General features: G+C 41.9%; 1 protein-coding gene across 1 annotated transcript in view; it reads right to left on the bottom strand.

Moving 5' to 3' along the window:
• The window catches only part of LOC110492220 (adherens junction-associated protein 1), an 81,622-nt gene that overhangs the window by 23,009 nt on the left and 32,165 nt on the right, over window positions 1–26,448 (bottom strand). Inside the window, exon 2 of the mRNA XM_021566322.2 lies at window positions 14,792–15,543. Within this exon, the coding sequence (XP_021421997.1) occupies window positions 14,792–15,543 (752 nt within the window). The remainder of the gene's footprint in view (window positions 1–14,791; window positions 15,544–26,448) is intronic.

Consider the following 26,448-nt stretch of genomic DNA (forward strand, 5'->3'; position numbering starts at 1 on the left):
TGCCTTGTGCAGGGAATTGCTGCACTGTTTGTATTCGGTCATGTTTCCGGTCGCCTTGCAATTTTTTTTTTTTTATTTTTTTATTTTACCTTTATTTAACCAGGCAAGTCAGTTAAGAACACATTCTTATTTTCAATGACGGCCTGGGAACAGTGGGTTAACTGCCTGTTCAGGGGCAGAACGACAGATTTGTACCTTGTCAGCTCGGGGGTTTGAACTCGCAACCTTCCGGTTACTAGTCCAACGCTCTAACCACTAGGCTACCCTGCCGCCCCTATGATTAATAGTGGTAGTTCGCACTTTCAGTTTTGTGCAAATGCTGCCATCAATCCACGGTTTCTGGTTAGGGAAGGTTTTATTAGTCACAGAGGGTAGTCACCAATGCACTTGCTAATAAACTCATTCACCGAGTCAGAGTATACATCAATGTTGTTGTCTGAGGCTATCCAGAACATATCTCAGTCCACGTGATCGAATCAATCTTGAAGCGTGGAATCCGATTAGTCAGACCAGCATTCTATTGACCTGAGCACGGGCGTTTCCTGTTTTAGTTTCTGTCTATAGGCTGGGAGCAACAAAATGGAGTCATGGTCAGACTTGCCGAAGGCAGGTCGGGGGAGGGCTTTGTATGTATCGCGGAAGTTTGAGTAGCAATTATCCAGAATACTATAATAAATGCAGCCTCAGGATGTATGGTTTCCAGTTTAAATAGAGTCCAGTGAAGTTCTTTCGGGGCTGGAAGATAATGCAGTCGACATTTGATTGTAAGGAATTCTAGGTCAGGTGAACAAAAGGACTTGAGTTCCTGTATGTTGTTGTGATTACACCATGAGTCGTTAATCATAAGGCATACACCCCCGCCCTTCTTACCAGGGAGCTGTTTGTTTCTGTCAGCGCAATGCGTGAAGAAACCGGGTGGCTGTACCGACTCTGACAACATATCCCGAGTGAGCCATGTTTCCATGAAACAGAGAACGTTACAATCTCTGACGTCTCTCTGGAAGGCAACCCGTGCCCTAATGTCAACCTTGTTATTTATAGATTGGACATTGCGAGTAATATGCTCGGAAGCGGTGGATGATGTGCTCGCCTTCTGAGTCTGACCAGTAGGCCGCACCGTCAGCCTCTCCTGCGTCGAACACATTGTTTTGGGTCGGCCTCTGGGATAAGATTGCATGTCCAGGATGGAGAAAGGATCCGCATCGGGAAAGACATATTCCTGGTCGTAATGATGGTAAGTTGACATCGCTTTTATATACAATAGTTCTTCCTGGCTGTATGTAATAACACTTGAGATTTTCTGGGCTAACAATGTAAGAAATAATACATAAAAAACAAATAACTGCATAAGGAACTGAAGCGAGGCGACCATCCTGTTGGCGCTATCTCTGTCGGCACTGTCTCTGCTAAGCTTAGCATCCTTTCCCACATCACTGGTACCAGAAGACCAGGGGACAACACTGCATTCTAGTTGTGAATGAATAAACACATGTATTAGATGAAGAAGAAAGATTACTGAATAAATGCCTAATAGATCATTGGTTCATAATACCTGAAAGCCTTATGACCCCCCCCCCCCCCCCCCCCCCCCAAGTTCCAAAGGCTGGGCCTTAAATAGTGTATATGGGGTCATACAATACGATTTGTAGTGATTCCTATGTTGAATATGTAAATAATATTTGCTGGTGTGTGGTATGTAATGAGGAGCAACAGGCTCTGCACTTGACACATTTATGAAATAGCTTATTCCAGATACTAATAAGCATGCACCCATTAAGAATATTACTGTAAAAATGGTTTAATCCCCAAGGATTGATGAGGAATTGAAAAATTGTATGGTCAAGAGGAATGAGGCGAAAGGAATGGCAAATAAGTCTAGCTGCACATGTGATTGGCAAACATACTGTTAATTAAGAAATCGCATGACTAATAAAAGTAGGAAATTGTACTATGAAACAAAGATGAATGATATAAAGAATGATAGTAAAAAGCTTTGGAGCACCTAAAATGAAATGTTGGCAAAATGGCGAACTCGGCTCCATCATTCATTGAATCAGATGGCTCATTCATCACAAAACCCACTGATATTGCCAACTTCTTTAATGATTTTTTAATTGGCAAGATTAGCAAATTTAGGCATGGCAACAAAATATTCTGAACTCTCACAGCCATGCATAACTGCACCAAATTATGAAAGACATGCATTGTAATTTTGAATTCTGTAAAGTCAGTGTGGAAGAGGTGAAACAATTATTGTTGCTTATCAACAATGACAAGGCACCTGGGTCTGACAGCTTGAATGGAAAATTACTGAGGATGATAGCAGACCATATTGGCACTCCTATTTGCCATCTATTCAATCTAAGCCTACAGGAAAGTGTGTGCCCTCAGGCCTGGAGGGAAGTAAAAGTAATTCCGTTACGCAAGAATAGCAAAGTATCCTTTTCTGGCTCAAACAGCCGACTAATCAGCCTGTTACCAAGCTTTAGTAAACTCTGGGAAAAATTGTGTTTGACCAGATACAATACTATTTCACAGTAAACAAATGAACAACAAACACACTTATAGGAAAGGGCATTCAACATGTACTGTACAGCACTTACACAAATGACTGATGATTGCCTGAGAGAATGTTCGAATAAACAGATTGTGGGAGATGTTTTGACGTCAGTGCAGCTATTGATATTATCGATGATAATCTGCTGCTTGAAAAACGTATGTGTTAAGGCTTTAAATCCCCTTCTATATTGTGGATTGAGAGTTACCTGTCTAACAGCACACAGAGGGTGGTCTTTAATGGAAGCCTCTCCAACATAATCCAGGAAGAGTCAGACATTCCCCAAGGCAGCTGTCTAGGCCCCTTACTTTTTTCAATCTTTACTAATGACCTGCCACTGGTTCTAAGTCTGTGTGTCTATCTGTGTCTATCTGTGTATGTGGATGACTCAACACTGTACACGTCAGCTACCACAGCAAGTGAAATCACTGCAACACTTACCACAGAGCTGCAGTCATTTTCAGAATGGGTGGCACAGTGTAGTCCTAAATATTTTAAAAACTAAAAGCATTGTATTTGGGACAAATTATTCACTAAACACTAAATCTCAACTCAATCCTGTAATAAATAATGTGGAAATTGAGCAACTCTCGTAGTCAAAACATATTGATGCAACAGTAGCTAAAATGGGGAGAGGTCTGTGCATAATAAAGCGCTACTCTACTTTGTCATGACGTTGGCCTGGGGGTATGTTTATGACAGTCATAAATACATCTCCCCCCTTTTTCCTCTCTCTACCCTACTGATATGACATTTAAAAATAATTTGGTTAACACAGAGATTCTGGGAACATCAGAAGGTGGGGGGAAATGAACCATATTCTGGTAATCCAACCACTTGAACCTATGCGTTTGTACTTAATGAATATGATGTCAGTTCGGTTGTCATCTGAGACATTCTCATCAATGATAGGATGACATAAACTCTACAGTGGAAAGTCTGCACATTGTAGTTATCGGATTCACATGGAATTGTTGTTCAATTTAAAAGTTTGAATATAAAATTATTGGTGAAGAGATTAAATGTAATTTTAGCTTCCAAATGAGAGATTTGGGTTTTCATAAGGTTAGGGCTCTTCTCAATCAGTGGCCCGCCCCTATGAAGAGACATGGGTTATAAAACTGTGAAAACACACCCTTCTCCCTCCACTATATAAAGCCATGATGAAAATGTAACCTCCAGTTCCGAGGATGTGAGGATGACGGTCTGATGTCAGAATGGTTCAGATAATAACTACAGAACGAAGCCAACCTCAGCGTGAGCTTTGGTTGCGAATGGTATGACCTTTGAACTCTTATTCACTACAGAAGTGATACCTCCTAGCTGTTGAGTTAGCAACAGCAGCTGCAAACGTGGGCTAGGAAAGAACAGACAGAGTATCCCGTCTACCACACAACGAAGTTACTACAACGTATCTAATTTACCAGCAGAGACATTCTTCAAAGGACAAAGGACTCTGTTGGGCAACACGGCCTTCCATCTACCACCAACCTACCGAAGCGCAGCTCAGAGTAAATATTTATTGCATTTTCCTTTTCCAAATGGGCGGTAATTTAGAATGCATAAGATACTGTATTTACGATAGAGACATCGCTTCTCCCTTTGTTCCTCAGTCTTCCCGCTCTTTCACTCAAACCAATCCCCCTTTTCTTTGTGTAACCAACTGTCATATATGTTCCTTCCGCTAGGAACGTTTTCCTTTATGATGTAATTTGTAATCAAGGTATGATTCATTCTGTGTATATGTAAATCTGTGTGATTAGTTAGGATTTTTATAAATATATAATTAAATCCAATTTTGTATTGCTGATTCAACTTGTTAGCCAGTGTTTGTGAAGATAACCAAGAATTTACAACTTTCAGATGAGACTGAAATAAGGTGACGATTAATATTGACTGCTATTGATGTAAAATATTACTAGGTCTTTAAGAGTTTATTCGGAAGATAACTGCTCTATAAATACTATTTTGTGGTGCCCGGACTTTCTAGTTAATTACATTTACATGATTAGCTCAATCAGGTAATATTAACTACAGAGAAAGGATTTTATAGAATAGCATGTCATGTCACTTAATCCGGCATAGCCAAAGACACAACAACTTTCTTAACATCGCTATCAACAAGGCAGGTCCTACAGGCCCTAGTTTTGTCACATCTGGACTACTGTCCAGTTGTGTGATCAGGTGTCACAATGAGGGACTTAGGAAAATTACAATTGGCCAAGAAAAGGGCAGCATCGCTGGGCCTTAAATGTACACAGAGAGCTAACATTAATAATATGGATGTCAATCTCTCCTGGCTCAAAGTGGAGATGAGATTGACTTCATCACTACTTGTATATGTTGAATGCACTGAGCTGTCTGTTTAAACTACTAGCACACAGCTCCGACACCCATGCATATCCCACAAGACATGTCATCAGACCCCAAGTCTAGATCAGACTTGGGAGGCGCACAGACCTACATAGAGCCATGACACAATGGAACTGTATTCCACATCAAGTAACTCATGCTAGAAGTAACGATGAAGTAAGCAATGTTAAGAAGGTTGTCGTGTCTTTGGCTATGCCGGATTAAGTGACATGACATGCTATTCTATAAAATCCTTTCTCTGTAGTTAATATTACCTGATTGAGCTAATCATGTAAATGTAATTAACTAGAAAGTCCGGGCACCACAAGGTTAAACAAACAGATAACAAAGACAACTTATGTCAGATAACAAAGACAACTTAACTTAACTTATGCGGATCCTGGCAGACTGGCGGCTCTGACGGATCCTGGCAGACTAGCGGATCCTGGCAGACTGGCGGATCTGGCGGATCCTTGCTGACTGGCGGCTCTGGCTGCTCCATGCTGACTGGCGGCTCTGGCTGCTCCATGCTGACTGGCGGCTCTCGCTGCTCCATGCTGACTGGCGGCTCTGGCTGCTCCATGCTGACTGGCGGCTCTCGCTGCTCCATGCTGACTGGCGGCTCTGACGGATCCTGGCAGACTGGCAGCTCTGGCGGATCCTGGCAGACTAGCGGATCCTGGCTGACTGGCGGCTCTGGCTGCTCCATGCTGACTGGCGGCTCTGGCTGCTCCATGCTGACTGGCAGCTCTGGCTGCTCCATGCTGACTGGCGGCTCTGGCTGCTCCATGCTGACTGGTGGCTCTGGCTGCTCCATGCTGACTGGCGGCTCTGGCTGCTCCATGCTGACTGGCGGCTCTGGCTGCTCCATGCAGACTGGCAGCTCTGGCGGCTCCTTGCAGACTGGCAGCTCTGGGAGCGCTGGACAGGCGGGAGACTCTGGCAGCGCTGAACAGGCGGGAGACTCCGGCAGCGCTGAACAGGCGGGAGACTCCGGCAGCGCTGTAGAGGAGGAAGGCTCTGACAGTGCTGGACAGGCGGGAGACTCCGGCAGCGCTGTAGAGGAGGAAGGCTCTGACAGCGCTGGACAGGCTGGAGACTCCGACAGCGCTGGAGAGGAGGAAGGCTCTGGCAGCGCTGGACAGGCGAAGCGCACTGTAGGCCTGGTGCGTGGTGCTGGCACTGGTGGTACTGGGCCGAGGACACGCAATAGGAAGCCTGGTGCGGGGAGCTGCCACTGGAGGGCTGGTGTGTGGAGGTGGCACTGGATGGACCGGACCGTGAAGGCGTACTGGAGATCTTGAGAGCAGGGCTGGCACCAACCGCCCTGGCTGGATCTTCACCCTAGCCTGGCAGATGTGAGGAGCTGAGATGTAGCGTACCGGGCTAAGCACGCGTACTGGGGACACCGTGCGTTCCACCGCATAACACGGTGCCTGACCAGTACCACGCCCGCCACAGTTGGCACTGCTAGGCGCACTGTAGCGCTGAGCTGGCACAGGACGTGCAAGGCTAGGGAGGTGCACAGGAGGCTTGGTGCGTGAGGCTTGGACAATCTTCACCAGCCGACTAGCACGCACCTCAGGACGAGTATGGAGAGCTGACCCAGGTGCCATCAAATCCCCGACACGCTCTGTCGGGCGAATTCCGTGCCTAATGCACCAACACAGCAACTCCCTCATAACTCTCTCCTCCAATTTCTCCATTAACTCCTTCACAGTCTCAGCTTCGCTCACCTCCAACACCGGCTCTGGTTCTGGTTTCCTCCGTGGCTCCTTACGATAAACAGGGGGAGTTGGCTCAGGTCTGACTCCTGACTCTGCCACACTCTCCCTGTGCCCCCCCCCAATAAATTTTGGGGGCTGACTCTCGGGCTTCCATCCGCGTCGTCGTGCTGCCACCTCATACCAGCGCCTCTCCGCCTTCGCCACCTCCAGCTCTTCTTTGGGGCGGCGATATTCTCCAGGCTGAGCCCAGGGTCCTTTACCTTCCAAGATTTCCTCCCATGTCCAGAAATCTGGATTTCGCTGCTCCTGCTGCCGCTGCCTGTCACCACGCCACTTGGTCCTGTTGTGGTGCGTGATTCTGTTAGGGATTTCCTCCTCTTCTTCCGAAGAGGAGAGGCGAAAAGGATCGGAGGACCAATATGCGGCATGGTAAGTGTCCATGGTTCTTTTAATACGAAATAGTACACATGAACAACTGAATGCAAAAAACAATAAACGTGGAAAACCTAAACAGCCTTATCTGGTGCAAACAAACACAGAGACAGGAACAATCACCCACGAAACACTCAAAGAATATGGTTGCCTAGAGTGGTTCTCAATCAGAAGCAGGTGTTTATCGTTGTCTCTGATTGGGAACCATATTTAGGCAGCCATATTCTTTGAGTGTTTTGTGGGTGATTGTTCCTGTCTCTGTGTTTGTTTGCACCAGACAAGGCTGTTTAGGTTTTCCACGTTTATTGTTTTTTGTATTCAGTTGTTCATGTGTACTATTTCGTATTAAAAGAACCATGGACACTTACCACGCCGCATATTGGTCCTCCGATCCTTTTCGCCTCTCCTCTTCGGAATCACATGACCTAAACCCAATTGAGATGGTTTGGGATGAGTTGTACAGCAGAGTGAAGGAAAAGTAGCAACTGCTCAGCATATGTGGGAACTCCTTCAAGACTTTGAGAAAATCATTCCAGGTGAAACTGGTTGAGAGAATGCCAAGAATGTGCAAAGCTGTCATCGAGGGTGGCTACTTTGAAGAATCTCAAATATAAAATATATTTTGATTTGTTTAACACTTTTTTGGTTACTACATGATTCCATATGTGTTATTTCATAGTTATGATGTCTTCAATATTAATTTACAATGTAGAAAATAGTAAAAAAATAAGAAAAATCCATGAATGAGTAGGTGTGTCCAAACGTTTGATATATATATATATATATACAGTTGTTTACATAAATCTAGGTTGGAGTCATTAAAACTTGTTTTTCAACCACTCCACAAATGTCCTGTTAACAAACTATAGTTTTGGCAAGTCGGTTGGGATATCTACTTTGAGATATCCCAATGACAAAAGTAATTTTTCCAACAATTGTTTACAGACATATTATTTCACTTATATCTCACTGTTTCACAATTCCAGTGGGTCAGAAGTTAAAATACACAAAGTTGACTGTGACTTTAAAATTCACGTAAATTATGTCATGGCTTTAGAAGATTCTGCTGGGCTAATTTACATAATTTGAGTCAATTGGAGGTGTACCTTTGGATGTATTTCAAAGCCTACCTTCAAACTCAGTGCCTCTTTGCTTGACATCATGATCAAAAGAAATCAGCCAAGACCTCCACATGTCTGGTTCATCTTTGGAGCAATTTCCAAACGCCTGAAGGTACCACGTTCATCTGTACAAACAATAGCACGCAAGTACAAACACCATGGGACCACGCAGCCGTCATACCGTCAGGAAGGATATGCATTCTGTCTCCTACAGATTGGACTTTGGTGCGAGAAGTGCAAATCAATCCCAGAAAAACAGCAAAGGACCTTGTGAAAATGCTGTAGGAAACAGGTACAAACGTATCTATATCTACAGTAAAACAAGTCCTGTATCAACATAACCTGAAAGGCCGCTCAGCAAAGAAGAAGCCACTGCTCCAAAACCACCATAAAAAAGCCAGACTACTGTTTGCAACTGCACATGGGGACAAAAATCATACATTTTGGAGAAATGTCCTCTGGTCTGGTGAGACAAAAATAGAACTGTTTGGCCATAATGACCATCGTTATGTTTGGAGGAAAAAGTGGGGGCTTGCAAGCCGAAGAACACCATCCCAACCGTGAAGCACGGGGGTGGCAGCATCATGTTGTGGGGGTGAATTGCTGCAAGAGGATCTGGTGCACTTCACAAAATAGATGGAATCCTGAGGCAGGAAAATTATGTGGATATATTGAAGCAACATCTCAAGACATCAGTCAGGAAGTTAAAGCTTGGTCTTCCAAATGGACAATGACCCCTAGCATACCTCCAAAGTTGTGGCACAATGGCTTAAGGACAACAAAATCTATGTATTGGAGTGGCCATCACAAAGCCCTGACCTCAAACCTATAGAAAGTTTGTGGGCAGAACTGAAAAAGCGTGTGTAAGCAAGGAGGCCTTCAAACCTGACTCAGTTAAAACAGTACAGTGAGGAGGAATGGGCCAAAATTCACCCAACTTATTGTGGAAATGTCGTGGAAGGCTACCCGCAACCTTTGAACCAAGTTAAACAATTTAAAGGCAATGCTACCAAATACTAATTGAGTGTATGTAAACTTCTGACCCACTGGGAATGTGATGAAAGAAATACAAGCTAAAATAAATAATTCTCTCTGCTATTATTCTGACATTTCCCACTCTTAAAATAAAATGGTGATCCTAACTGACCTAAAACAGGGAATTATTACTAGGATTAAATGTCAGAAATTGTGAGTAAATGTATTTAGCTAAGGTGTATGTAAACCTCTGACTTCAACTGTATATAAATGCACACACTACCGTTCAAAAGTTTGGGGTCACTTAGAAATGTCCTTCTTTTTGACAGAAAAGCTATTTTTTTGTCCATTAAAATAACATCAAATTGATCAGAAATACAGTGTAGACATTGTTAATTTTGTAAATGACTATTGTAGCTGGAAACGGCTGATTTGTTATGGAATATCTACATAGGCTGCAGAGGCCCATTATCAGCAACCGTCACTCCTGTGTTTCAATGTCACGTTGTGTTAGCTAATCCAAGTTTATCATTTTAAAAGGCTATTTGATCATTAGAAAACCCTTTTGCAATTATGTTAGCACAGCTGAAAACTGTTGGTCTGATTAAAGAAGCAATAAAACTGGCCTTCTTTAGCCTAGTTGTGTATCTGGAGCATCAGCATTTGTGGGTTCGATTACGGGCTCAAATTGGCCAGACACAAGAACCTTTCTTCTGAAACTCGTCAGTCTATTCTTTTTCTGAGAAATGACGGCTATTCCATGCAAGAAATTGTCAAGAAACTGAAGATCTCGTACAACGCTGGGTACTGCTCCCTTCAGAGAACAACGCAAACTGGCTCTAACTAGAATAGAAAGAGGAGTGGGATGCCCCGGTGCACAACTGAGTAAGAGGACAAGTACATTAGAGTGTCTAGTTTGAGAAACAGACGCCTCCCAAGTCCTCAACTGGCAGCTTCATTAAATGTACCTGCAAAACATCAGTCTCAATGTAAACAGTGAAGAGGCGACTCTGGGATGCTGGCCTTCTAGGCAGAGTTCCGATGTCCAGTGTCTGTGTTCTTTAGCCCATCTTAGTCTTTTATTTTTATTGGCCAGTCTGAGATATGGCTTTTTCTTTGAAACTCTGCCTAGAACGCCAGCATCCAGGATGTAGCAACTACAGATTGCCCCTTTAAATCTATCAAAGCGTGCATGTTTGGGCATGTGTCCATTAGGACTATGGATTTTTATGCAGCTGTTGCAAGAGCACTTTTTCACTGGCTGTCCACAAAAAGAATGATAGGCAGCTTAAACTTCTTGAATTCAACCATTATTGGATTCAAATACACATTTAGATTTGTGAACAGCCATTCACAACAACCACAGTCCATACGGCGCAAATAGCTAAATGAGAGAGCAGCAGTGTGATTCACATCAATGCTATGTAGATACCAATAATAAGTGAGATCTGTAACGCCGTAGACTTCACCACTGCTGTCATCCTTACCTCCAAGAGTTTATTCAAGGTGGATAATCTTTGGATGCCGACAGCAGTCGCACCATTGAATGACATAGCTTGGACTGTAGCCTACAAAACTCTATTCCTGCCCTTTTCCCTCGATCCATCAAACACATTTGGTGTGTCATCATAGTGGTCTCTGACTTGTGGTCAGACTTTCTCAGGTGGAACAAACTTAAACTTGCGCCTTTTTCATTGCTAATTTGAATGTTATTGAGAAAACAGAGAAGTGTCAAAGATTTTTTTTTTGCAAACATCCTTTCTGAATTTGAAAGTAATCGTCGAAGTAATCATCTAGTTTTTCTAAAGTATCTGTAATCTGATTACAATATTTTTGCTGGTCATGTAACGGATTACAGTTACCATTTTTTTTGTAATCCCTCTTTATAGATGACCATTGGTTTATATAATACCTTATAACAGCCTAACTACATTCCTTAATGTTTTGGCTGTAGCCAATGGCTACATTAAGGAACTGACAGTCTCACTCTCTCCCTCGCTCTCTGTTTTCTTCTATTGAATTCAATATACAAGCTTCTGTGTTTGTCAAAGAACGATGCTGGGACTAGTTTATGTGGATGCGGATAGAGTTCCAAAGTTGTGATTTGTTTGACGGTGCCACACGCATATGCGTATCTTTCTGCCAAGAAGTGACAGGGTTTTTTTGCGAATGAAATAAGCAGGACTTTCCAGCCTTCAGTGCAGTGTCTATGAAATGTAATCCGCCACCAGAGTCACTTGTTACTACAATTTATAAACTCACCCGCTGGGCTGAAGAGGTTGAGATTCAGAAGTAAATGAAACAATTACAATACACTGACAGTCCCGGATTGACATTTATTGTAATACTTGATGATGTTTAGTAAAAAGCACAGTATAAATGTCTAGAAGATGGCTATTGGCTTACCTACCGTATGTTATAAAAGATAATCTAATGACTTGTTAGGCTATATTGCAAGTAGCCTACTGTCTACAGCGCATTGGAAAGTATTCAGGCCCCTTTCCACATTTTGTTACGTTACAGTCTTATTCTAAAATTGAATAAATTGTTTTTTTCCCCTCATCAATCTACACCCAATACCCCATAATGACAAAGCAAAAATAGTTTTTTATACATTTTTGCAAATGTATTGCAAATAACATTTACACAAGTATTCAGACCCTTTATTCAGTACTTTGTTGAAGCAATTCTGGCAGCGATTACAATCTTGAGTCTTCTCGGATATGACGCAACAACCCTGGCACACCTGTATTTGGAGAGTTTCTCCCATTCTTCTCTGCAGATCCTCTTAAACTCTATCAGGCTGGATTGGGAGCGTCACTGCACAGCTATTTTCAGGTCTCTCCAGAGATGTTCAATCAGGTTCAAGTCCGGGCTCTGGCTGGGCCACTCAAGGACATTCAGAGAGTTGTCCCGAAGCCACTTCTGTGTTGTCTTGGCTGTGTGCATAGGGTCGTTGTCCTGTTGGAAGGTGAACCTTCGCCCCAGTCTGAGCTCCTAAGTGCTCTGGAGTAGGCTTTCATCAAGGATCTCTCTGTACCTTGATCTGTTCATCTTTCCCTCGATCCTGACTAGTCTCCCAGTCCCTGCCACTTAAAAACATCCCTACAGTATGATGCTGCCACCACCATGCTTCACCATAGGGATGGTGCCAGGTTTCCTCCAGACGTGACACTTGGCATTCAGGCCAAAGAGTTCAATCTTGGTTTCATCAGACCAGAGAATCTTGTTTCTCATTATCTGAGAGTCCTTAAGGTGCCTTTTGGCAAACTCCAAGTGGGCTGTCATGTGCCTTTTACTGAGGAGTGGCTTCCGTCTGGCCACTTTACCATAAAGGTCTGATTGGTGGAGTGCAGCAGAGATGGTTGTCCTTCTGGAAGGTTCTCCCATCTCTACAGAGGAACTCTGGAGCTCTGTTAGAGTGACCAATTGCTTGGGCAGCTAGCTCTAGAAAGAGCCTTGGTGGTTCCAAACTTCTTCCATTAAAGAATGATGGAGGCCACTGTGTTCTTGGACACCCTCAATGCTGCAGACATTACTTATACCCTTCACAAGATCTGTGCCTCGGAGCTCTACAGACACTTCCTTCAACCTCATGGCTTGGTTTTTGCTCTGACATGCAGTGTCAACTGTGGGACTTTATATAGACAGGTGGGTGCCTTTCCAAATCATGTACAATCAATTTATAAAAACATCTCAAGGATGATCAATGGAAACAGGATGCACCTGAGCTCAATTTCGAGTCTCATAGCAAAGGGTCTGAATACTTATGTAAATAAGATATTTCTGTTTTTATTTTTAATAAATTAGCACAAATTCTACAAACCTGTTTTTGATGTGTCATTATGGGGTATCGTGTGTAGATTGATGAGGAACAATTTTTTATAAGAAGGCTGTAACATCACAAAATGTGTTAAGAGTCAAGGGTCTGAATACTTTTCGAATGCAATGGATATATATCACTGTATATACAGTGATGCACATATATTTATTTATTTTTGTTAATTTCAACCATAAAATATGGTCTTCGTAGTGACTGGGTGTATTGGTACACCATCCAAAGGGTAATTAATAACTGCACCATGCTCGAAGTGATATCACCCCCCCCCCCCCCCCCCCCCCTCCCCCAATGAATCGATAGGTGGCTTTCCTTGCGAACCTCCCTGGTTTTTGTGGTTAAATCTGTGTTTGAAATGTACTGCTCAATTGAGTAACCTTACAGATCAGTGTATATGTTGGGTACATAGATGTGTGGGGTATAGAAATCATGTTAAACACTATTATTGCACACAGAGTGATTAATTTTTACTCCTGAACTTATTTAGACGTGCCATAACAACATCGTTGAATACTTATTGATTCACATTCAAGAAATGTCAGCTTTTCATTTTGTATTAATTTGTAAACATTTCTAAAAATCATAGTTCCACCTTGACATTATGGGATATTGTGTTTAGATCAGTGACACCAAATCTAAATGTAATCCATTTAAAATTCAGGCTGTAACACAACAAAATGTGAAACATTAAAGAGGTGTGAATACTTTCTGAAGGCACTGTATCTGTCCCAGACAACAGCACTTCATGCCATAATGTTGCTTCTCGCAGTTAGAAATAGGGTTGTTCCACAAAACGATATTGATATTTTAAGTAAAAATTGTGCACTAGTTATTTTGTTACATTGACAAAGTAATTTCTGAATATTATAATTTTTATTCATGTGATTAGTGATTAATTTACGTCTGTCCCTCATTTTAAGGTCAACCCTGTTACGGGAACTGAACTCTCATTTTATTATGGTGAAACTATTCCTTTTTAAATATTATTTTCTTTCAAAATAAACATTAAACATCTAATAGTGAAATGATAGTGTAAAAGCAGGTGAGGTTGTTCAACACTTAGAAAGAGAAGTTCCAAAACGGTTCTTTAGCTGTCCTCATAGGATAACCCTTTTTGTTTCCAGGTAGAACCCTTTTTGGTTTCAGGTAGAACCCTTCTCACAGAGGGTTGTATATGTACATTGAACTCAAAAGGGTTTTACCTGGAATCAAAAGGGTTCTACTTTGAACCCAAAAAATTGTTCTTCAAATGGTTGTCTTTTGCGGACTAATGAAAAACCTTTTTAGAGTTTAGATATCAACTTTTCTCAAAGAGTGTACTCTTATTGGCCATTTTCTGGTGTTTTGTGGTGGAAATTTGAGCATAACAAGTCACAAAGCTTGCATTCAATTGCTACCGCCTGTTGCACACAACAAGCTTCCATTCCCCCTGTTACAAGGAGATTTATGGCTGATTTAAGATGAAATTGTCAACCCTGTTACTTTATTTGGCACTGAATAGGCACTTTCTTTAGTCATTATTTTATTTAAACCTCCTGAAACAGAATGCTAGAATTCGTTTTTTTTACCAAGTTACACATCTCAAAAGGCACTGAATTGGTGGATCGACCCAATAACGTCCTACTCTCCTACTGTCTTTCTGACTATTCTAGCCTTGACAAGCCAAATCCAACTCCACTCCTTCAAGTAGGACTATTATTCACTTAACAGTGGAATGCTTAACAGGATAGGAACACAAATGAAAAAGTTTTAAAATAGCATGATCATAAACAGAGGAGAGAAGTTTTACCTGACGTATCTCCATATGGCTTTGGTGGTTTGACAGTCTCCCCTAGACTGACGCTGGCCTTGGTGGTGCTCAGCCTTCTGGGGTGAGGGGTGGTCACCACTGCGAACGTCCTCTGGGGGCTCTTGGTAGTGGTGGTGGTGGTGGTGGCCATGGCAGTGGTCAAGGCCTTGGTGGACAGCGTGGAGTTGGCCGCCGTTTTACCCTCACCGTTCTCAAAGTTGTCCTCTGTCCCCGTGGGTCCCCAGTCGATATATCCAGCCACCGTCGTGGTCCTGCCGTCCTGCGATTTGTCATCGCTGTCCCATTTCAGCTGCCTCCTCGCCCTCAGTAACAACCTCACCACGTCTGTTTTGTGCCCCATGGGAAGATCTAGCACCGCTGCTAAATCCCCCACCTCGGTGGATGTGTATTTCAACCAGCACTCCTTACATGGCTGTCCTTTATGTGCCAGTCTCCTGTGCTTTTGACCCCTGAACTTTGGCCCTGGCCCTCCCATATTGGCTGGCGGTGGGACGGGGTTGAGGAGCCGGCGCGCCAGCGGCCTCACTGTCCTCCAATGGAGCATGTTGGGAGTATCCCAGAGGGGCGCCGAGCGGGGCCGGGGACGAGGCACAGGTTTGGGGATGAGCTTGATTCCTAGGCCCTGACTGAGGGGGCTACACAGGGAAAAATCCAGGGTGAGGTGGGTCATGGCCAGGAGGATCCACACCCGAAGCCCTACACAGCTCCCCGGCCGTAAAGCCGACATCTGACTGGGGAAAAAAGGACAGAGGAAATTTTAGATTTCGCATTGGTTCACATTTAAAACCAAAAGGGAAAGTAGTAGTTTTGTAGATGAAGGGTTGGTTTCCCAAACATGGATTCAGCCTAGTCCTGGACTGAAAAGCACTTTCAATGGATTGAACATGTTTTTTAGTTCAGGACTAGACCTAATCTACATTTGAAAACCATCCCAAAGTGCTTTTTAACTGTGAGATTGACACCACTGAAGTTATGTTGATGGAAATCTAATTACCTAGACGATGAAACTGTTCTGAAATGTATGTTGATGTAACATTGTGTAGGTCTGCATCTGTATTCCGCACTGACCTGCTTCTCAGGCAACTTTCTGCTCTCTGACTAAGTCAACTCTGGCAAATTGAACTCCGATAATAATTTGTTTAGCGGAGCACCTGACATTACAAAGGTCAAACACAAAATAAATGGTGTAATTCATTTTCAAAGATTACGGCTTTAACCTCTATTGCTATGTCCTGTCAAACGCAGCAAGGATTTATCCTTGATTTTAGAGGTTTACTTTTTCAATCCCGCCATGATTAACTGTCAAAGGACAAGGTCAGCCCTATTTTAGCTGATCATAATATTCAGCATAATCATGTAGTATAGAATGTCATCTTGATTCCCAAAGGGCAATTTGATTATGCTGCGAGAGCACTGAAAGATGTCATATAATATAAAGTCAGAGTTAGACATGGCTTGATGTGAATATGATATTGAATATGAAAACGTAAAGCATACACAGCGAGGCGACTTTGTACTTATAAAATATCAACAACAGACTTCAAATCTCTTCCTTATATGGGTATGTCTCAAGGGAGGGCATGGTGGTCGTATTGGCAGATTTTAACATTTTGTTTTTGTTGTTATTGATTTCTGTAAACAGGACACCGCCTCACTACTACCTTTTACATTAAAATGAATACATTTTGTATCACTTTAGTCATCAACGTCATTAAAACTGCATTCATACTAGTATTGTCTCAACAAAAAGAGTCATTTAAAACCTTTACATTTTAACAACTGTGAAATTGTACCCTGTTCACAAACCTTCGCTTATTTCACAATCCTGACTAGAACATAAAGAAGAATTGATCTGCTGAGTGCAACCTTCTATGACCACCATGTGACAAGGCAAAACTGGATTCCAGAGGGAACAACCTCATCATGAGGTATCTCTAATCGTTATTGTCCTTGGTCAATTTATGTCAGCACCAAGGCGTTGCTGAACAAAGCGGGTATTGTAGCGAATAGGTACACTGTCGTAAGGGGACATTACATTTTCAAGACAATCAACAACTTACAACAACTCATTTCGTATCATGACTTCAAAAAAATGTTTCAGTACTTTAGGGTTAATTGCTTTAACCTTTCCATCTTTCCATGGACCACCTTTTTAAGGAGCATAAGGAAATGTACAGTTGAATTGCACAACTAAACCAGGACCACTGTAAACAAAGTCACGTTAAAAGAGGCAACCACCCACCCACTGAATCATGAGACTGTAAACATAGTGAAAGTAGAATGAGACTCTGCACACTAACCAGCAGTTGTTTTCCATGCCAGTTTTTAGAATCACAGTCATCATCAAACATCAAAAAAGCAAAAATGCACAGTGGAGGAAAAATAACTGTAATTCATTGTGTGGGGTCCTTTTGAAGTTCTGAGAGAATTCATCAAGTTTGTCATCGGAAGTCCCATATGGCGGCGCACAATGGGCCCAGCATCATCCGGATTAGGGGAGAGTTTAGCCGTCATTGTAAATAAGAATTTGTTCTTAATTGACTTGCCTAGTTAAATAAAGGTTAAATAAAAAATAAATGGTAATGTCTGGTGACTTGGATTGGTCCTGCTCTCAAGCCAAATTGTGTTAACTTCCTAAAAAATACACTTGAAGTGAATCCATTCTCACCTAAGACTATTGACTGAGGGCTCGGGAATGAGTATAATCTCCAATAAGGGAAGCAGTTGTTTCCCGTCCAGAGTAATATCGATTCTAGCAGGGGATGGGAATGTTTAAGGACCACCTTGGTTCAGCATGTACCCCACTGCTCTACTGGGTTCCAACACAGCCACAGGGAAGAGTGTTCTGTTACAGCCCTATCTCAGTGTGAGTTAATTTGAGTATTAAAGGGAAAGGGTTGTTGTACAGATGTAGGATCTTAATTTGCAGGAATGCACGACATTTAGAACATGTTGTGTATTTGACGTTTAAAAATGATTCTGAGGTTTGTAATTTCCACTTTGACATTTTTGACAGATTTTCCTTTATGAAAAATGCATCAAACCCCTACAAAAATGTCCATGAATTATACACATAATAATTCACATTTTGTGTTGCTGCAGGATTATTTTCCTGCTGCAGCAAACTGGCTCAGATTAAGATCCTACATCTGTAGGTCTAATGGTTGCCATATCTAGCCACATTCCCTGTTACAGTCGGTCATATTGATCACCTACTGTGCCGTAATCAGGAATGTGCTGCTCTGTGAAAGCAGTAAGGTCATTGTAATTGGGGATTGTAAACAGGATGACATATGAAGCTTGATAGATACCTCTGCATCATTAGCATTAGCATCTGATTCGCCGCCATCAAGGAAAGGGAGCATGGCTATTGGCAGAAAGAACTCTGTGGGCTTAAATTACGATTTCCCAGGATTTGAATTTGTTTTATATTACAGTAATCTAAAAATATATTCTATAGGTGATGATGTTGGTGATAGCGAAAGCCATCAAAGGAGAGGATAGCCCTCTAGCTTATAAGTATCATGATCAGCTGACATTAACATTCAGCTTGACACTTGTGACCAGATTTCTCTATGGGAGTACAAACTCACAGAATGGGAAAGTTATTCTGCTTTGAAAGTTGATACATTTGTTATCCCAGGAAACAAGTAGGAGAAAGGGCCCTTTGAAAGATTTGTATGAGATTTTCACACTTTCAAGAGACACTTTCTTGTCTTTGTTTATGCCCATTCAGAAGGTAACAGGTTGCCTAGAGAGTAGAGGTCGACCAATTAATCAGAATGGCCGATTAATTAGGGCCGATTTCAAATCGGAAATCGATAATTTTGGCCACCGATTTTGCAGATTTTTTTTTTTACACCTTTATTTCATCTTTATTTAACTAGGCAAGTCAGTTAAGAACACATTCTTATTTTCAATGACACCCTAGGAACGGTAGGTTAACTGCCTCATTCAGGGGCAGAATGACAGATTTTCACCTTGTCAGCTCGGGGGACCTAATCTTGCAACCTTACAGTTAACTTGTCCAACGCTATAACAACCTGCCCCTCTCTCGTTGCACTCCACAAGGAGACTACCTGTTACGCAAATGCAGTAAGCTAAGGTAAGTTGCTAGCTAGCATTAAACTTATCTTACAAAAAACAATCACAATCACTAGTTAACTACACATGGTCGATGATATTACTAGATATTATCTAGCGTGTCCTGTGTTGCATATAATCTGACTGAGCATACAAGCATACAAGTATCTAAGTATCTGACTGAGCGGTGGAAGGCAGAAGCAGGCGCGTAAACATTCATTCAAACAGCACTTTCGTGCGTTTTGGCAGCAGCTCTTCGTTGTGCCTCAAGCATTGCGCTGTTTATGACTTCAAGCCTATCAACTCCCAAGATGAGGCTGGTGTAACCGATGTGAAATGGCCGGCTAGTTAGCGTGCGCTAATAGCGTTTCAAAAATCACTCGCTCTGAGCCTTGGAGTGGTTGTTTCCCTTGCTCTGCATGGGTAACGCTGCTGCTTCGAGGGTGGCTGTTGTCGTTGTGTTCCTGGTTCGAGGCCAGGGAGGAGCGAGGAGAGGGACGGAAGCTATACTGTTACACTGGCAATACTAAAGTGCCTATAAGAACAACAGTCAAAGTTTAATGAAATACAAATGGTATAGAGGGAACTAGTCCTATAATTCCTATAATAACTACAACCTAAAACGTACTACCTGGGAATATTGAAGACTCATGTTAAAAGGAACCACCAGCTTTCATATGTTCTCCTGTTCTGAGCAAGGAACTTAACTTAATGTTAGCTTTCTTACATAGCACATATTGCACTTTTACTTTCTTCTCCAATACTTTGTTTTTGCATTATTTAAACCAAATTGAACGTTTCATTATTTTTTTGAGGCTAAATTGATTTTATTGATGTATTATATTAAGTTAAAATAAGTGTTCATTCAGTATTGTTGTAATTGTCATTATTACAAATAAATAAAAGTAAAAAAATAGTCTGATTAATCGGTATCGGCTTTTTTGGTCGTCCAATAATCGGTATCGGTATCGGCATTGAAAAATCATAATCGGTCGACCTCTACTAGAGAGGGCTTAAGAGGGTTGGGCCAGTAACCAGAAGTCGCTGGTCCGAATCGCGAGCCGCCTAGGTAGAAAAATCTGCCGTTCTGCTTTTGAGAAAGGCAGTTAACCCCCAACAACTGCTGACGTGGATGTCGACTAAGGCAGCCCCCCACCTCTCTGATTCAGAGGGGTTGGGTTAAATGCAGAAGACACATTTCGGTTGAATGCATTCAGTTGCAACTGATTTGGTATCCCCCTCCCCACCCCCTTCCTTAAATCTAGATGTGCCGAAAGTGTCATTTTAAACCAAAATGAATTTACATTTTTAATTACTCTGCCATTTTTAAAATCATATCCCCGTCCTTGACTTTTCCTAAATAAGTATACAGTATATAACACACTGTTGTTGTTAGAATCTTAATATTATAAGCATAAATTGTGTTATAAGCTGTTATAAGAGGACATAGAACGCCAGTCATCGAAACTACACCTAAACTATATTGAAACTAATTTCAGACACATAATAATAGAGTTATCTTAAAGACAAGATTAAATTGACAATAGTCTAATGGGTGACAACATTATAAATTGTTACATTTTATAAGAAAAATCTGATTAACAGCGCAGCTTGGAATTGACACAGAGGCAGGGAAACAGAGTTTCCAAAAATGTACTTTTTCAAGTCCTCCTACAGAGTTACAAGCAGGTAAGACGTTTTGATGTCTATATAGTTTCAGAAAGAGCAGATTTAGCAGTTTCCAAATCACCTATCCTTGCCAAACAACTCTTAAAAATGCTGTGATTCCATGCGCTCCACACGTGCACTCGGAACACTCAAAACATAGTAGTCTTTGTGACTAGTTTCAGGAAACTAGGTGTATGTAGCACTTCACTACTTTAGAGGAGGCATTTGAAAGTAAACATACATTTTCGATAAAAATGAGTTTTTTTGGCAGAAATACCTTCTGGAGCATGTGAACTGCCATGTGCCTTAATAATAAATGTGAATGCCATCTGTAAATATGAATAAAAAAAATAAAAATAAAAGTTTTGAAATCAGTGGAATGCCCGGTGGAAGCTGAGTATGATAGCTAAGGAGATGCCGAAAATTCTGCTGTTTGATTGCAAATATGTGGATGGAGTTGAAAAGAGAACCCACAGAAGGCTGTTGTATAAATCAAATCAAATCAAAAAGTATTTGTCACATCCGCCGAATACAACAATACAAGCCCTTAACCAACAATGAGATTTTAAGAAAGATACATGTTAAAGTATTTACCAAAATGAACTGAAGTAAAAAAGAAATACATTAAAAATCTAAATAAATTAAAGAGCAACAATAAAATAACAGTAGCGAGGCTACGGTTGAAGTCGGAAGTTTACATACACTTAGGTTGGAGTCATTGAAATTCGTTTTTCAACCACTCCACAAATTTCTAGTTAACAAACTATAGTTTTGGCAAGTCGGTTAGAACAGTTAGAACAGTTATTTTTCCAACAATTGTTTACAGACATATTATTTCACTTATCACTGTATCACAATTCCAGTGGGTCAGGAGTTTACATACACTAAGTTGACTGTGCCTTTAAACAGCTTTGAAAATTCCAGAAAATTATGTCATGGCTTTAGAAGTTTCTGATAGGCTAATTGACATCATTTGAGTCCATTTGAGGCCTGCCTTCAAACCCAGTGCCTCTTTGCTTGACATCATGGAAAAAATCTAAAGAAATCAGCCAAGAAAAACAATTGTAGACCTCCACAAGTCTGGTTGATCCTTGGGAGCAATCTGTACAAACAATAGCACTCAAATATAAACACCATGGGACAACGCAGCCATCATACCGCTCAGGAAGGAGATGCATTCTGTCTCCTAGAGATGACCGTACTTTGGTGCGAAAAGTGCAAATCAATCCCAGAAAAACAGCAAAGGACCTTGTGAAGACGCTGGAGGAAACAGATGCAAAAGTATCTACATCCACTGTAAAATGAGTCCTACGTATATCGACAACCTGAAAGAACGCTCAGCAAGGAAGAAGCCACTGCTCCAAAACCACCATAAAAAATCAGTTTGCAACTGCACATGGGGACAAAGATCGCACTTTTTGGAGAAATGTCCTCTGGTCTGATGAAACAGATAGAACTGTTTGAACACAATGACCATCGTTATGTTTAGAGGAAAAAGGAGGATGCTTGCAAGTTGAAGAACACCATCACCATCATGTTGTGGGGGTGTTTTGCTACAGGAGGGACTGGTGCACTTCACAAAATAGATGGCATCATGAGGAAGGAAAATGATGTGGATATATTGAAGCAACATCTCAAGACATCAGTTAAAGCTTGGTCGCAAATGGGTCTTCCAAATGGACAATGACCCCAAGCATACTTCCAATGCTGTGGCAAAATTGCTTAAGGATAAGGTATTGGAGTGGCCATCACAAAGCCCATACCTTAATCCCATAGAAAATGTGTGGGCAGAACTGAAAAAGCATGTGTGAGCAAGGAGGCCTACAAACCTGACTTGGTTACACCAGCTCTGTCAGGAGGAATGGATCAAAATTCACCCAACTTATTGTGGGAAGCTTGTGGAAGGCTACCCAAATGTTTGACCCAAGTTAAACAGTTTGAAGGTAATGCTACCAAATACTAATTGAGTGTGTGTAAACTTCAGACCCACTGGGAATGTGATGAAAGAAATAAAAACTGAAATAAATCATTCTCTCTACTATTATTCTGACATTTCACATTCTTAAAATAAAGTGGTGATCTTAACTGACCTAAGACAGGGAATTTTTACCGGGATTAAATGTCAAGAATTGTGAAAAACTGAGTTTAAATGCATTTGGCTAAGGTGTTACGGTGCGTGAATGAGGACCCAAAAGCGAATTAACTTAGACAGAGCTTCTTTAATTACCAAACATAGGTAGGCTCAGACGGACCGGCAGATTCCGACAGGACAAGACAAGGTTACAGCAAACATGACGACAGTCTGGTTCAGGCATGAAACACAACAAACAAGAATCCGACAAGGACAGGAACAAAAACAGAGAGAGATATAGGGGACTAATCAGAGGGAAAAAGGGAACAGGTGGGAAAAGGGGTGACGAGGTGGTTAGGAGGAGACAAGGCACAGCTGGGGGAAAGAGGGGGAGAAAAGGTAACCTAACAACGACCAGCAGAGGGAGACAGGGTGAAGGGAAAGGACAGAGACAAGACACAACATGACAGTACATGACATAAGGTGTATGTAAACGTCCGACTTCAACTATATATATAGGGGGTACAGGTACAGAGTCAATGTGCGGGGGCACAGGTTAGTCAAGGTAATTAAGGTAATATGTACATGTAGTTAGAGGTAAAGTGACTATGCATAGATAATAAACAGATAGTAGCAGCAGCGTAAAAACGGGGATGGGGGGGGGGGAAATGCAAATAGCCCGGTGTAGCCATTTGACAAGCTGTTCAGGAGTCTTACGGCTTAGGGGAAGAAGCTGTTAAGAAGCCTTTTGGACCTAGACTTGGCGCTCTGGTACCACTTTCTGTGCAGTAGCAGAGAGAAAGGTCTATGACTAGGGTGGCTGAAGTCTTTGGTAATTTTTAAGGCTTTCCTTTGACACCGCCTGGTATAGAGGTCCTGGATGACAGTAAGCTTGGCCCCAGAGATGTACTGTGCCGTACGCAATACCCTCTGTAGTGCCTGGCGGTTGGAGGCAGAGCAGTTGCCAACCCAGGCGGTGATGGTGCAGCTGTAGAACTTTTTGGGGATCTGAGGACCCACGTCAATTCTTTTCAGTCTCCGAGGGGGAATATGCATTGTCGTCTCTCTTCACGACTGTCTTGGTGTGTTTGGACCATGATAGTTTGGTTGGTGATGTGGATACCAAGGAACTTGAAGCTCTCATCCTGCTCCACTACAGCGCTGTCGATGAGAATGGGGGTGTGCTCAGTCCCCCTTTTTCTGTAGTCCACAATCATCTCCTTTGTCTTGATCACGTTGAGGTAGAGGTTGTATATCCTAGCCCCACACGGCCAGGTCTCTGTCCTCCTCCCTATAGTTTGTCTCATTGTTGTCGTTGATCAAACCTACTAGCCTGTGTCGTTGGCAAACTTAATGATGGTGTTGGAGTCGTGCTTGGCCATGCAGTCATGGGTGAATAGGGAGTACAGGAGGGGACTAAGCATGCACCCCTGAGGGGCCACTGTGGTGAGTATCGGCGCGGCAGATGTATACATCCATGTATACTGGTAAGAGCCTAGCTAGCTACATTATCAGATATTATACGTTTCAAATTTTGTCAGAAAGTTGTTTTCATTGCAAGTTAAAGCGTACTGTTAGCTAGCTAGCTAATATTAGCTGGCTGGCTCACTAGCTAAAGTTATGTGCATGATCTGTGTAGTAAGATTATTAATTTCTCAGAAAACCATTTGCATTGCTAGTTATAGCCTAATAATGTTAGATAGCTGGCTAATATTGAACCTAGTTGGTAAACTTTAGCTACCTGCAGATTCATGCATGGTGGCTAGCTATGACAATCAGTTTGTATTGCTAATAGTATCAATTGGGATTATTGCCGTATTCAAAACAACTGGAAACTGGGAACTCGGAAAGGTCTGACTTCCGACTTCAGTGCGTTCAAGACAACTGGGAACTCAGAAAAAAAATTACTACAACTGGGAAAAATCATTTTCAACGGTCATCCAACTCTGAATTCTCTCTTGGAAACTCGGCTTCCTTCTAGAGCGCTGCATTTCCTACCTGAAGCTCACTGATGTTAGAATTTGACCTCATATTTTTGCAAGTTCCCAGTTGTCTTGAAAGCACCATTACGTTCATTGTTTATCCAGCTAGCTAACTAGCTACATGTCTAAACAATGATGATTACATGACCAAGTTAGCCAGGTTTGTCTATTGAATTTACATTTTGATATTGCTACTATGCAAATAACCATTTCACTGTACCGTTTACAACTTCTGTATCCTGTACATGTTATAAATAAACTTTTATTTTATTTGATATAGACTAATGTGAAGAACAACATGCCCTGCACCAAAGTCAGATTAGGATGTAGGCCAAGGACTAGATAAAGTGCATTTTTGCTAATACTTTCACCACTTTTAGTCTTGAAACATTTGGTTGTTTACTACACTACCTTACTCTGTTTAGCACATGGCCTCACATGTGAATCCTTAAAGAGATGAGTGGGGCTAAGGCTTAAGACGGTGTGAACAATGCTGATTGGGTGTAGACAAAGAAAAGCTCTCCAGTAGGTGTACCAAAAATATTCAAGGGCCATTTTTTTGAAGCAGAATTACTTTCCCACTGTTCCTCAACTGCAGTGGATGAATAACCATTTTCTAGCTCCGAGTCTCTACGTTTATCCAACGTAAAAAACACAATTTCAAAGTTTGCTACATTGTGCCAAATTGAGCCAGTTAGTCATTTAAACTCAAAATATAGTATTCTGTTCTTTTGAAATGCATTTTCTTAGACCTGCGTATAAATAATTAAAAATGAATGATCTTTGCGATGGTGTTCATAGACAGAGCTATGGATGCAAGGACTAACCATCCATGATATCAACAGGGAGGATATATATATATATATAGTGTTTGCTTACATTTACTTTGTTTACAAACATTGGAGTAAAACAAGCTTATATTTTGTGTTCGGGTGGGGTACAAAAGTTTAACTAAGCTCATGAGGCATTTATAAGTTATATTCTTCAAGAATCAGTGCGTGCAGCAACTCCTGATTGCCCCTTTAAGTGTTAAGCCTTAGCCCCACCCATCTCTTTAAGAATTCACATGTAAATGCATGGACAACTGTCAGCATGGTCAACCCCTATTATCTCAGCCAATTACATCATGGCTATATAAAGTGCATTCGGAAAGTATTCAGACCCCTTTCACTTTTTCCACATTTTGTTACGTTACAGCCCTATTCTAAAAGTGATTACATTTTTATTTTTCCCTCATCAATCGACACACAATACCCCATAATGACAAAGCAAAAACCGTTTTAGACATTTTTGCAAATTAATTACAATAAAAACTGAAATATCACTTTTACATACATATTCAGACCTACTCAGTACTTTGTTGAAGCACCTTTGGCAGCGATTACAGCCTCAAGTCTTCTTGGGTATGACTCTACAAGCTTGGCACACCTGTATTTTGGGAGTTTCTCCCATTTTTCTCAGCAGATCCTCTCAAACTCTGTCAGGTTGGATGGGGAGCGTCGCTGCACAGCTATTTTCAAGTTCGGGCTCTGGCTGGGCCACTCAAGGACATTCAGAGACCTGTCAAGAAGCCACTTCTGCGTTGTCTTGGCTGTGTGCTTAGGGTTGTTGTCCTGTTGGAAGGTGAACCCTCACCCCAGTCTGAGCTCCTGAGCACTCTGGAGTAGGCTTTTATCAAGGATCGCTCTGTACTTTGCTCCGTTCATCTTTCCCTCGATCCTGACTAGTCTCCCAGTCCCTGCCTCTGAAAAACATTCCCACAGCATGACGCTGCCACCACCATGCTTAACCGTAGGGATGGTATTGGCCAAGTGATGGCATTCAGGCCAAAG

Source organism: Oncorhynchus mykiss, chromosome 16, assembly GCF_013265735.2.
Source record: "Oncorhynchus mykiss isolate Arlee chromosome 16, USDA_OmykA_1.1, whole genome shotgun sequence".
Lineage (NCBI taxonomy): Eukaryota > Metazoa > Chordata > Actinopteri > Salmoniformes > Salmonidae > Oncorhynchus > Oncorhynchus mykiss.